Source organism: Manacus candei, unplaced genomic scaffold (genome assembly GCF_025592945.1).
Source record: "Manacus candei isolate 608988 ecotype Guabito, Panama unplaced genomic scaffold, ASM2559294v1 h1tg000035l, whole genome shotgun sequence".
Classification (NCBI taxonomy): Eukaryota; Metazoa; Chordata; class Aves; order Passeriformes; family Pipridae; genus Manacus; species Manacus candei.
The window spans coordinates 6,981,703-6,995,706 of NW_026138083.1; the positions used below are offsets into that span (position 1 = coordinate 6,981,703).

General features: G+C 38.6%; 1 protein-coding gene across 3 annotated transcripts in view; it reads left to right on the forward strand.

Annotated features, from left to right (window-relative positions):
- Nucleotides 1–14,004, forward strand: part of MACROD2 (mono-ADP ribosylhydrolase 2) — an 840,112-nt gene that overhangs the window by 470,214 nt on the left and 355,894 nt on the right. For all 3 annotated transcript variants that reach the window (XM_051792687.1, XM_051792686.1, XM_051792688.1), the window contains exon 6: nt 13,064–13,185. In XM_051792687.1, the coding sequence (XP_051648647.1) occupies nt 13,064–13,185 (122 nt within the window). The remainder of the gene's footprint in view (nt 1–13,063; nt 13,186–14,004) is intronic.

Sequence of the window (14,004 nt, forward strand, 5' to 3'; positions counted from 1 at the left end):
TTCCAGAATTTAACTGGTGCTTTTGTTCAAATTATTAGTAAATTGTTTTGTACTAACATCAGCAAACGATAAGAATAATTTTGTTTGAAACTAAGTAATCTTCCTATTCAAGGGCTGGTAAAAGAAAACTTATATCAGCATTCAAGTTACTATTCAGACTGTTTATTTTAACTGATGGTGCATTTTCATTGTCTTGTCCCACTCATGTTGTGATGAGAATGTAGAATTAGACCTGGTATCCATGGTTCATACCACAGATAAATGTAATTCTACCCAACTCTTGTTCATCAGCTGGTAATTGAAAACATCAGCAATGGTTTCCATTTTAGTCTCAAGCTCCAACAGTTTTGTTTGTGGGGTTTTTTTGTTTGTTTGGTTGGTTGTTTTTTTTTCCCCTCCAGATTTTAGCAGAAGCAAATGTGCACTTACTTTGGCGATCTCATTTCAAGGGATGTGATTGGAATCTTCTTTTTGGAAGAGTCAGTGTGTATTTCTTCTTGGACCTGAACCCCCGTTGAACACCTACAGCTACTCAACTAGTTTTTACAATCTGTTGTCCTGTAAAGTAATAAATGACCCAAATTTTCTACACACTAATTAAAATTCCATTTCTCATGAATTCCTTAATCGAGAGCAAGTCATTATGTGCTTTGTTGATTCTTAAGTGCAAAGATAATTGCAATGGGCAGCATGAAAGTGGTTTGATTATTGCCTGTCGACTCTTGTGAATTCTAATAGGTCTAATTGCATAGCATCAATTCATCATCTCAGCATCACTTTTTATTATTAGCTCTCTGAATTGTAATGTGCTCATAAAGAAGTGTAGTAGTATATCAAGGCTGACATGATACCTGGCCTATTGTAATTTTCCTTCCTTACCTAATGTTACTATTGAAATTAAAAGTTTATTATATGGTCACCCTTTCCAGAAACTGGTTTAAAATTTGTCTCCATGAAGAAGAGGATACTGTCTTCCTCTGAATTTGCATTCGTAATTTCTCTGCTAAATGATAGTCAGTCCTATTTTTTTTTATTTTTTTTTTTTACTTTTCTAAATCGTTCCCATAAATCCTGACTGTAATGTGTTGGCTGAGAAACATCCATCAAAAGCTTTATGCCAGGGTTCTTTGTTATTGCTGAACGTTTGTTAAATGATGGGGACTCTAATGAGGTGAAGTTCCCAACAAAACTTTTATTGGTTGAGAAGCAGGAGAAAAGGGGTGTTTGGATATATTAGAATTTCATTCTGTGGGAATTTGGAAAGGGGGATTGGTTTTGTGGAGTGTATTTTCTTTTTTTTCTTCCCCCCCCCTTTTTTTTTTTGACCTTTGTTTTTTTCCTGTAAACCAAAGGGTATTAGTGTAGAAAATCTTGAAAGCAACTAAGGATAACTATGGAGGAAAGCACAGTATTTTGACTAAAGGTTATGAGGTTCTGGATTAGTAATTTTTCATGAATTTTACTGCAAATTTGCAGAAAAATTGTAGCTTCTCTGAAAGATGAAGTTTCTGCTGAACCAAATATTTAAATAAAAACCCATGAACACTGTCAGCACAAACATGGGATAAAAAAGTTTCCTCTTGAGTTTCCTTAAAAATGCCTTTGTGCTTGCACTAAAGCTTTGCCTTTTCCTAAAACTTCACAAGCATAGTGAGATCCTTGCCCCAGATTCCTCATCCTTGGCCTTTTCCATCTGCTGCTGCAGCACTGGTACTATCTACAGACTCCTCAAGGCACCAACAGTACTGCAAAGTGATCTTCCAAGGGTGGGTTTTAACACTTGACTATGGAAATGACACTAGTGAAGCAATTGGATTTACATTTTCCAACATGTTTCCTGCAGACAAAGAATCCACGATGAAAACACGTGTATAAGGTTGGGATTTTTGCCATGGTTGGTGTCAAGCATTTTACCTGCCTTTGAAATAAAAATGTGCAGTGGTTTCACAAGGACCTGTGAAAGCACATGTCTGTGTTTGGTTTTCTTTCCTGCTGTCTATCCCAACATGTTTTTTGCTCGCTTGAGTGTTTTGTGTTGCTCAGCTGGCAAGGTCAGCCAAGTGGTTTGCTGCTTCACGTGCTCCAATTCTGGCTCTTTGTGAACAATAAGAGCTGACATTATTCTTTAAGCAATTGCTTTCATTCTGAAAATACCAGTCTGTCTTTCCAACAACCCACGTTAAGGGGAGACAGTACTGTGAAGTACAACTTATATGTGGACTTCTAAAAATTCCACCTCATCCTCAAGCTGGCGTTCAAGTGGATAATGTGATTTTGCAGACATTTCCTCCTTCCCTGGAGAAATGATGCATTGGGCTTGTGGGCACTGCGGGTGGCAAAATAACCATTTTGCTTCAATAGCTAGTGCAATAAAATTTACAAATATTTTTCTCGGTATGGTTTCTCAGAAACTGAGCAGTTCCCCTCAGCAAGGGACAGTCTTGTGCTTGGAAATGACATCTTGTTCTGACACTGGGCACCCTCGTGAGCTTTGCCATCTCTACATTAGGTTTTTTCAAAGACATTGCTGCATTTACAAGTCATTGCTGCCTTTTCTAGCCCCACTCTTTCTGGTTCCCAGTTCCTAAATACCGATATCCTGTTTGAGCAACTTGAGTTGGAAATTCACCACTTGGATTATTGTGAAAAGCTTGGGACAGGTTGGTGAGATGCTATGATGTGACTGAGAGCGTAAGTTGACTTTATTTACATCTGTGTTTCTTTTACAGAAAGTCAGAGCTCAAGACTGTCCTTCAGCAGCTCTTTTAGCTCATTACATGACTTTCCAGAAGGTTGTTTAAGTACATTTTTCTCAATTGAGCTGAACAAGAGGTGACACCAGTGTTTCTCCAAGGGCTCTTCCCGGTGACATTGACACGGAGAACATTAGCAGTGCAATAAGCCTCGACAAGTTGTTAACAGTTCACTTTGCAATACGTTTTTTTCATCTTGGAAAAAAAGAATAGTTTCCCCATTTCTTATTTTGTAACGTTTGCTCCTGCTACAAATTCAACTGTTTACAACTTTCAGTGATGCAAAACACTCTCAAGATGTTTGTCAAAGCTTGTTTTTCACTTGGAACCACAGGAGCATTACATATTGTGCAAAATATCATACCACAATTTTCTCTAAATATCCTGGTTGGATGCATTTCATGTTTCTTACTTAGCTTTTGTGTCTGCCAGCCATTCTGAGCACGTTTGCTGGAGACTTTTAGCTCCTTTCCACCTCAGTGGTGCTCACCTGTGGTGTTGGTGAGCTGAGGGAAGCTTCTATACCACAGTAACCTGGCTGAACTGGCCAGGCTAATTTATATTTTATATTATATATATTATTGATTATTATTAATAATGAAATTATTAATTATATATATTAATTAGCTGGCTGAGCTAATTTATATTGTATATATACAGCTAATTTATATTGTATATATACATTATATATACAATTTCAAATTAGCCTCTTTGCTCATTTTGTTTGAAGCATTTGGAGAAGCAATAGCTGTTTATTAACAAAGTGTGCAGGTAGCAAGGTTGAAGCACTGAAGTTCTTCTCTAAATCTGTTATTTTCTCCTCTATTCTGTATCTATAGCACAGTCTGTGCAGATACATGTCTTTATTTCCCTCCTCCCTTTAGGATCATGCCCTGCCCCCATCATCTGCTGGCTTTGCTTTTAGGATGGATTGCAGAGCAGTGGATTCCAAGTGCTAATATTTGTCTCATTGCCAGCTGATGAAACTAAACTATCTTTCAAACTGGAGAGCATCTCTGGGGACGAGGCGAGGAGGAAACGGCCAAAGGAATTTATCACGGATGCTCGGCATGCTCTGCATTCCCACAAGTTGATGTCTGGAATATGTTGATATCAGGAGGGTGCTTTGCTGTGGTTTCAACCACCTAAAATTAAAATACAATTGATGATAGAAAGTGAGATTCCTCTTCTAGGCATGAAGTCTCATGCTACGGTTCAAAGAGCTGTCCGGTTATTTCGCTTATCACACTTCTATGAAGCAATTAAAGTGGCACTGCCAACTTGAAATCTAGTCAGCTTTTAAAAATGAGTTGAGCCTACTTTTGGTTGCTGCATCATATATCCGTCTTTCCATTGGCTGTGTTCGACTGAGTTTGGGGGAGAGGTGGCGATAGTAAATTGAATTTTTTCCTCTTTTTGTTGTTTTGTAATGGACTCATAGGTGTAGCAGGGAAAGCATCTCTGAAGGAAATGACAGTACATAAAGATTTGTGAAAATTACAGAAGAGAAATACTTAAGATCAAGTAAATCAGAGAAACTCTGTATGTTTTTCTTGTGAAAGTAAAAAGGTAGGAAGAGTGCGATTTTTCAGATAAAATGCTAACTGTGCATTCCTTCATTCTGGGGAAGGTGTGCTCTCCTTTCCTTTGCTGGTGTTTGGATCCTTGTTACCTTTAATCAGTGGTCTCACTGATGTCAGTGGGACCACTCCTAGGCTGGAAAGGAGTTCTCCAGCTGGGAGTGTAAACACTGTGTTTATTGCTATGAGGAAAGTACAGTATCCCCTGTATAGATTGCAGCCCTGTAACACAGTTCGCATCTCTTCACCTCTGTCTTTTTAAACTGGGAATGTATGTTTAAAAAAAAAATTATTTGTTTCAGTCTTGTCATTTCTCACTTTCTCCTCCTTCTGCATCCACTTGGCTTTGAGAGGTGATAAATGGTGCCAAGAGGCTGCACAAGGCTCTGCTATCTGTATTGCAAGAGCAGTGTGGTTTGTGTCAAGGGAAATACTGAACTTTAGCTTGGTTTTAAGTGTTCAAACTTGAAAGTTAATCAGGCTGATTTAGCTGCTACTGGTTTCTTTAGAAGATACATGGAGAACCTGTAATTTTATCACCTTCTTCTTTCTTTCCTAAAGAAGACATGCAAAATCCTTAGCAAAGCATCTGTTTTCTGCTGTGAGAGATATGTAGATTAGAGAAGTGTCAAATGAAAAAGATGTGCTCCGATTTTTGAGGTGAAAGAAGTTTGTTTATCCTCAAGAAAACATATAGAAATAGCAAATGAAAAAAATGAATGTGATAACTTTTTGTAATGTGCTGCCCTCTAGGAATAGATGCACCAGTGAAGCTATGAATATAATACATTTTTCCTTGAAACTTTAAGTCATACTTTATTGCCTCTTGAAGAAACCAGTAAAACTACCTATTAAAGAAACAGTTCTTCCAGTCTGATTTTTAAAAACCTTTTTACCTGAAGTGATCTGATTAAAAAATTTGTATCCTTTCACTGGGCAGATAAAACCAGTGCTGGCACTTTCCCTTCTTTTCACCCGCTGCTAATGTGCAATTAGGTGTTGTTTAATTTGGTCTTCTGAAAACTTCCCGCTGTAATCACCAGTCCTCTCAAATGAAGATCAATGTTTTATAAACTTTTTATAAACTTTTATGCCAATATTCTTAAATCCTGTGTGAAGGACAAATAATTTGAGCGATTCAGTAATTTCATGACAGGCAAGAAAGCCTTAAAGTATTGGCACAGTGATCTGGGGACCTGCTCGTGTTCAACATGTCCCATGGCCACAGCAAACATGATGTGTTGGATTGTTTACTGAGTCTCCTGGGATGCCTTCCTTTGTTTGAGCGTCCCTACAGTGATCTTGACCGAATAACAAAAATCAGTTTAATAAGTAATGCTAATAAAGTTATCAAAACAGAATTTGCACAGGGAAAATCCTTAAAATAGGAAATAAAGAGCTTGCCCTATAGCTTGTTAAATTATCAGAGCACTCTGTAGCACTGTTCAGCACTCACAGGGAAGTGAAAAAGTTCAAGTTCTGAGTGTTAGTCTTTTCTGGGTAAAAATAGTCTGGTACTGTGTTTTGTAGTGAGGCTGAGTGAGGTTTTTTGTGGATGGGATTATTTGCGTGTGTGTGTGTGTTTTGTTTTCCTCACCTCCTAAAGATCATATTTGTGCTTTAATTGTGCAATGTACCAGCAGAGGTAACTAGATCAGCTTTAACTGAACCGGGTTGAACACTATGAACAGCCCAACTGTGACTAGGGGGTCCATGCTTTGAGAAGCTGAGAGCGTTAATTAGCTTGTTTCTGATTTCTCTGCCCCTGTAATTTATGCAATTCCAAAACTAGAACTGGAGTTAACTTAAACCCCATTTGCAATTTTAGAACTTCTGTTGCACACTTTCATGGATAATATTTGCAAGCTTCTGTTTTGAATTCAGAATCAAGTGGGGTTAAATATAGCTTAAATTTACGTAGTTGCTGTTATATCCTTCACCGTGCTGTGTATTTTGATGTATGTTTTTTGTGAAACAGCACTAAAACTGTATCTTGATGTCTTAAGAATAAAGACTCAATTTGGGGCAAGCAAGTTTATTTTTGAGTGCTGAAAAACCTTTTGACTTATCAGATGTAACTTCTGCTGTTCAATACAGTGGAAATAGAGAATCTTTATGGCTCATACTTTCCTACATGTACCAAACATAAACCAAAAGACAGATTAAGACATTTTTGTCTGTAGCTTTGTCCACTTGCAAAGAATAATAGTCAGTGAAAGCTGGAGAGCATTGCTTGAGTCAAGGGGGTCACTTAGTATGTGTTTCACGAGCCACTCAATGAGGACAGTGCTTGACCAAACTCCTCTTTGCTGCTACAGCAAAGTGAGGTCTGCTCTGGTGTGCTGTGGACAAAATCTGCTTAATTTCATCTGTTCTGTTTTCCTAAGTATATTAAGGTCTTTATTTGTGTGAGTGTTGTGCAGAAGGGAACAAGGATAACATCTGAGCATTTCTGCTGCAAATTCCTCCAGTCCAGATTAAAAAAGAAACCAGAAGTAACAAGTCACAATTTCATGTTAAGTCATGTCATGCTCATTTCATGTTCGTTCGTATCACACCATGAATATCCCAAGTGGAGCCTTTTAGCTTTACACGTTGGCAATTATTTCCATGGAAGTGGTGGGGCCGTCTGTCTCGCCGCTGCTTTGACATCTGTCATCGTGGCACTAAATTGCTTTGTAAAACCTATTACTTTGGAATCTAGTGTAGTGTCTCTTAATTGCACCACTTGCTTGTCCTGCCTGAACAGAGCCTACTTTTGTTTCAGCGGTTAATGGTGAGGCCCTGATGGCAGAGCGATGCTGTAAGTTCATTGATGGGAGGGGAACCGCTCTGGGATTACACAGACATACTTAGGCCTTGTATTTCATGACAAGCACGAGTGCCAGAAAGGCTTGGGCTCTGACTTGTGTGACTTAATTCTCTGGCCGGCTGTCGAGGCAGTGGTGTAACCATCGGGAACAAACTCCCTGTGTTTTCCAGCTTCCCACGGATGCCGAGCGACCGTGCTCTGGTAAATGCAGCCTATTGAGCACAGACTCCTGTGGCTCCCTCAAGGATCTTTCAGGCTCAGCAAATCCTTTGCCTCTCCCTTTGGGAATATTGTTTTCTGACTGTGCTGTCTTGTAGTTAGGATATGCACCTAACCCGCTAGGAGGAATGCTGGTTAATAATTTACAATAAACATATTCTTTACCTTTTCTTGGCAGACAATGCCATTTAGGTGAAAAATGGCTTAAATATTTCACACGAATGACTTCTAGATATCACAGCTTTTGCAGCTAATGAAACTTTTTTTTTCTGGTTCACCCAAAACAGCTAATTAATCACTGCAGGCAGCTATAAAAGGTACAAAGTTCAGATTGAGCTGTGCTTACTGTGTCAAGCTTAAAAACCTGAGACTCTCTTTAACTGCTGATAAATGCAATATATGTAAAGCAAAGAAATGCTTCTGAACTGAGTAACTGTGTCCTACGTAGTCACACAGAGCATTCAGTGATCTATATAAGACATCTTACATTTATAATATTCAGCTCCTCTAATCTAGTTTTGGAGGCACGTATAAGTAAATAAGTTAAATTAGACTGTGGTCCTATGGGATTCATTTAAGCTAAACTTAAATTACCAGTTGTTACACACTGAAAATACACATTTTATGTGCAAGTGCATGTAACTAGAAATACAAAATGAACAAGCTGAGCAATTTGTATACCAAAGTGTTGAGCTGTGTGCATTCCTGAAGAATAAGGGAGAGCCAGTAGGTATGAATATCCAGAGGTAATTCCATTTCCCACCAGCTCAACTTCAGCTGTCCCTTTTTAGCACCAATATGTGGTGCTTATTGTGTAAATGAACTGATAAGATTTACAAATGGAGCCCTTACTGTTCCAAGTTTTTGTCGGATTATTTTTTGTTTAATTCAGTGGCACATGCAGTGCGTACCTTCCTCCTTAAAATTCATACAGTTCCCACTGTGATTGACAGGGCACAGCTTTATTATGCAGATAGTGAGATGGGCTGATTATGGCCATGAATGTGTGAATGGGGTGAAGGAGAGAAATGTGTAATTGTTTCTGGCCATGGTTCATTAACGATGTGAATGTGCCACACTCACATCTGTAAGGGAAGGAAAGAGAGGAACTTATTTGTACTTTTCCAGTTGTTTGGAAAAACTCATTACACTAATATTTTTGCTGTCTAGTGGCTTTTACAAAGGACAAGGGAAGAGTAAATTACATCAAAAGTAATTTACATCAATCTTCCAGGTTGTTTTTTTGAGGCACGGTCACTTCTCTTCCTCCTTTTCCAACTGGAAGTTGTGTTTCATCTTTGGCTGTGCTGTTCTGCCCCTTCTCCACAGCAGTGCAGATAAAAACTTGTGTGACAAACAACACATTACGATGTATAGACTGACTTCTTTAATAAAAAAGACCAGAGAAAACAAGCCTCATTGGCCTTTTTACACATAGTTTGTACTCTACAGCAGATGTAGTTTCATTTTTGAAATATCTCCTTTCCTTATAAACACTGCTTTAAAACTAAATGGCTTCATTAGCATTAAAAGCAGTTTGATCCATTGCTGTGGCCCGAATCCCAGATGAGAATATACCTTCCTTGGGGGCTCTCCACCTCAGTGTACTATTAAAAATGTAAGCAAACATCTCTGCTCTGTGTACACAAAGTGATTTACGAACCCATGGATTGCAGCTTTCTTTTTAATGAAGTTTCCTATCACTGTGCTTGGCTGGAAGACTGACCACAGTAAATCAGCAGCTTCACAGCAGTGCTGGCAGCTTCATTTGACATAAAAGTTTAAAATACTACAATTGGTGAGTGTGGCATTCTCTGAGAGCTGACTGTTCCCAGTTGTGCTCTGTTTACCTGGGTTTGGAGACCAAAAAACTGTGTTTTGGTTTTTGGGAAATGCTTGTATCTCTTGCTCCTGTTTCTGCTCATTAAGAAGTGCTCAGATAGCAAAAGTGTGGAGGAGCTACAAGAAGGAACAGGAGCTGTTTGGTAGCACGGACCTCTACCAGACTTTTCCAGCCAACTACATTTTTTTGGAGTTTTTCTACGTTTCCCCTGGTTTAAAAGTCTTTAGGTGATGAGACTACTTCTGTTCCATGCTGTTGTGCCTCTGCATGCACAGTGTACCTTCAGCCTGTCGTCATCCCCACAGCTTGTGCTCCCATCTTTTTTGCCCTCTGCAGTCAATTTTTTATCTCCTGTGGTGAAACTCAACCCTGTGCCTGTGTCCTGTGATGGTCCTTTACCACGGTGTTTGCTTCAGAAAGGCCATGCTCCTCTCCAGGGTGGAAGCTTGTTCTGCACAGTGGTAGAGTGGTGTGGAAGGTGCCAGTTAGAGCCTGCACATCCATGGTTGTCATTCCCAGCAGTCTGGAAGTTTGCATTTGAGCCTGGCTGCTGTGATGGGTGGTTGGAGCAGCAGGGCAGCAGTTCTGCCTCAAATTTCCTTGTAGAGAAATGCCTGTAGACTCCCCTCTACAGCACACCCTCCCTCCTCCAGCTCCACAGCGAACAAATTTCTCTGGGTCTGTACAGGTAAAATGTATGAGCAGAAAGGAAACTTTATTGTGACAGACAAGCTTGAAGATTGACATAGTCTTGGTCGATATATTAAAGATAAGTGGCTCTGCTTCAGCCTGTGAAGTCTGATCCTGATGTAGTAACTGCCTGGGCTGAAGGAGGGGGGAGAGCTGTTTTATTTTCTGGTTTGTTTGCTTTATGTCTGTATAATCTCAAATGGGTTTGCCTGCCTGCAAACCTTAAGGTATTGTGGAATAGCAGAATAATGTGTAGCTTTGAAAATGTATGTATACACTGATTTTATTGACATAGTACAACAATGAAATTATTACTTTCCTGTTTGTCTGCTGACCATGAAGGACACTGGCATATTATTAATGCTGCTCTGCTAGTAAAATCTTTATCATGTGTTTCAGAATAATAATATGCCTAAGAAAAGCATTTTTTTTTGCTAATAATATGCTGTAAACTATTACAATAGTTGTGATATTTTGTAAACCAATTCATAGAATCATGGAATGCTTTGTGTTGGAAGCAGCCTTAAAGTCTTTTAGTTCCAATTCCCCTCTCATGAGATGCTTCCCACTAGATCAGGTTGGTAAGGGTCCTGTCTAAAGAGCCACCTGTGATGGACTTGGAAAAATTAAAAGACAATAACGGCATTAAATGTTACCTATTTACATGAAGTGTCTGGTGCAGTGGCAGAGGGTTGCTAATGAGGCCACATGAAAATGCTGAATTGGGAAGTTCTGAAAAAAAAGATGACAAGGAGAACATTTTGCATTTATTGAGCTGAGAATTCTTGAAACTTGTGTTTAATAATGGAAGACTAAAGGAATGGAGTTAAACATTTAATGAGTGAAATGTATCTAGAAATCATACTGTGGGAGTTTTATACAGAAAGACATGAGCAAGAATTTAGTACTTGGGCTGTTCCCCAAAACTCCTTCTTGTCTTTAAGTAATAAATTAATAATTTAAGCTGTTATACTTTCAACCAGCTGCACCTTGAAGTGCAAGAAACTCAACCTTAGCAGAAAGAGGGAAATGTTTATGACTCTTTCTTTTATTATTCATCCTTTACATGTTCTTTTTAAGTTGGTTTTATAGTCGTTCCTTTATTTGCTTGTTGGCTGATGGGTGTTGTGAATTGGAAATGCATCATGGTACCTCTGATCTTGGTGTCTATAAATGTAGAATGAACTTGATTGAGATCAGATTCATGAGTATATTCCTTCCCTTGTAGGATCATAGAATCATTTAGCTTGGAAAGGACCTCTAAAGTCATTGAGTCCAACCATTAACCAGCACTGCCAAGTCCACTATTAAATCATGCCTCTTGCTCAGTAATTGTAGTTTACCTCTCCCAAAAATAATGAAAAAAGAAAGTCAAGAAAAGGGTTTTTTTTTTTCTTCCTCTGGAGTTGCCAACACTTCCAAATAAAAACATTCCTTGGAAAGTTTCACCCTGAAGGGAACTGCTGTAGTCATGAGCTGAAATTAAGGTCTTCCCTAATGGAAGTACTCTCACGACCTTATCTCTGCACACAGAAGCAAATTTTAAACTAGCTTGCTTTTTTTTTCTAGCTCTTAATAGTTCTCAGTTTTTGATAAATAACTGAAACACCTGTGAAAACACAACTCTTTTTCTGAAATTCCAGGATGTCTTAGTCCCCTGATATTATCCTGCTCGGCAGTGGATAAAGGCTCAGCACCTCCGTGATGGTTGAGTTGCAGAGAGGGTTCGCTGGAGCCCTGGCAGCTGTGACATTTGACAGAAATTATCCAATCTGTCCATCTGAGAAAATTACTGTGATCAAAATCAACCTTTTATTTACTTCTCAGGAGGAGGGTTTTCTGTAGCAGTTGGGGAAGTTTAGCTCTTGCAGGTTTCAGTCTCTGTTGCAGCCGATTCCTCGGTGTTTCTGGGCACTGGGATTCAGACGTGCTTTTATTTGATGATTTATCAAGACTTTGTGGCTAATGTAAAGAAAAATTTTGGAATTGTTTGAAACATCATGCCTCAGCATATAAGGCACCTTCTGAGTAGCAGAGAGCAGAACTTGGCAGATGGCATCTGGATTTTAAAAAAGTGTGTATTTTAATGTTAGTTTGTCCATTTTCTCTTACACCTTGGATGGAAATAATCAAAGAGAGCTTGGACAAAGAATAATGGTGTGAATTCTGTAGGATTTGAGAGTAAATTAAAATATTCTGGAGTGTACCAACAGCAGATGTTGCTTGGAAACCTGTCCCATATGGATAGGAACGCAACCAAACCAATGGGAACAGTGGAACTGCAACTGAAAGCATAGTCCCTGTTTGTGTAATGTTGCAAAAAAATAGTGCCACTGTTGTAGGGATGATAAGGAAACGTAGAAAAAAAAGTGCATTCCACCATAACTCATTTTATTGTGTTCACATATACTATAGAAGAATGATATTTAAAAAGTAAATGTGCTTCCTGGTAGCAAAATCATGATACCTTTTAGTTTGTAGATTTCTTTACAAGGCTTTTTTACTCCAGGCTTCTAAATTCATTTTTCTTATAGCACTTTAGAGACTTTGATTGATTGCAGTATCTGATTTTGATGAGTCCAAAGGCATCGTACCTCACATATTCCTGGGCTGTGCTTTCTATTTTTGTTCATTATAAATTTCTTCAAACAGAATATTTTGTTTTATGGCATGGCATCTCCATCTGGTCTGACGTGAGAGGAAAGCACTTAACAAATTCGTAGGTCACAACTTTTCTTCTCTTAAAAATGGTTACTGAGAAAAACCTGTGTTTTGCCATTGATAAGCTGAGGTTTTGTGTGGTGAAGTTTCCCAGTTGAGTGGACTTTGAGGAGTGAGAACAACGGTTTCAAAGTTTATAGTATTCACAGTTGTAGAGGTGTAAAGAGTTGGAGGATTTGTGAAAACATTTCATCTCTCCTGCGTGTGCATTGCAGTGGACATGTAACAAGGGTTTAGTGCACCTTTCTCATTTTTGCCCAAATACTTCAAGATTTAACCTTTACTGTTTAATTATTACATTTTTAGTTATTACACATGTAGCTTATTTTGTGATTTCCGGTTATAAACATTTTCTTACATAATTGTGTCTAGGTACAAGACCAGATTGGATTGTTGTGTGATATAGAAGGATCTCTAATGTTTCTTCATCTTTTATTTCCTGCAGATGTGATCCACACTGTTGGGCCGATTGCAAGAGGCCACCTCACTGACATTCATAAAGAAAACTTAGCAAGTTGCTATAAATCCTCTCTGAAACTGGCAAAAGAAAACAACATCAGATCAATTGTAAGTATTTGTGTGAGAACGCGTTATTTCTTTTTCTAATTTGGATCCTTGTTTCCTTGATGTGGAATAATTATAATTGTCAGATTCCAGAAGCGTTTCTTGCTGCTTGTGATGTGAAAAAGCAAGAAATTAAACGCGATTTGGCCAAAATAGTTGCTAAAGGAAAGGGATAAGCTTATTGTAGGAGTTAGGGAATGGGTACGTGGTAGTAAGGGTTCAAGCAACTCTCTCATGAAGGGAGGGAGCTGATCCAATGGCTCAGTCTTATACTGTATTATTTACTGAAAAAACCTAGGAAGCCACTGGTCAGGAGAATAACTGCACACAGTATTGCCTCCTAAATATCTGGGAAGCTTTTTCTGTTGCTTATTCTGCCCATTAATGTTTCTTTCTAAAAATAAAGGTATTGGTCAAGTGATGCTGTTTATAGCACCCTTACCAAAAATCAATCATAAAATAGCCAGTTATGTGATATTTCATTGAACTCTAAGGGTTCTTTGATTGCTTCTAATACATGCTAGTTTTGTACCTCAAAAGGCCAGATTTTCAAAGTCCACAAAGAAAAGAAGCTTTTCCCTCTACAGCTCGGAAGCTTTGATTCTGTGTCTCAAACCATTGAAGCTGAAGTCTTTAGATATCCATAGGTTAGTTTCCTATAGGTTTGAAAAGGAATTTGTCATCTGGGCCTGACTTCACACTTTCTGGATCATTTTGGCTGGTTGTGTGATAACACATGTTTATGTGTGAAATACAGGGACACACAATCTTAGAAAACCAATCTTAGTTGGTCTGGTGGTGTTGTATCAGGGTGAAATATTC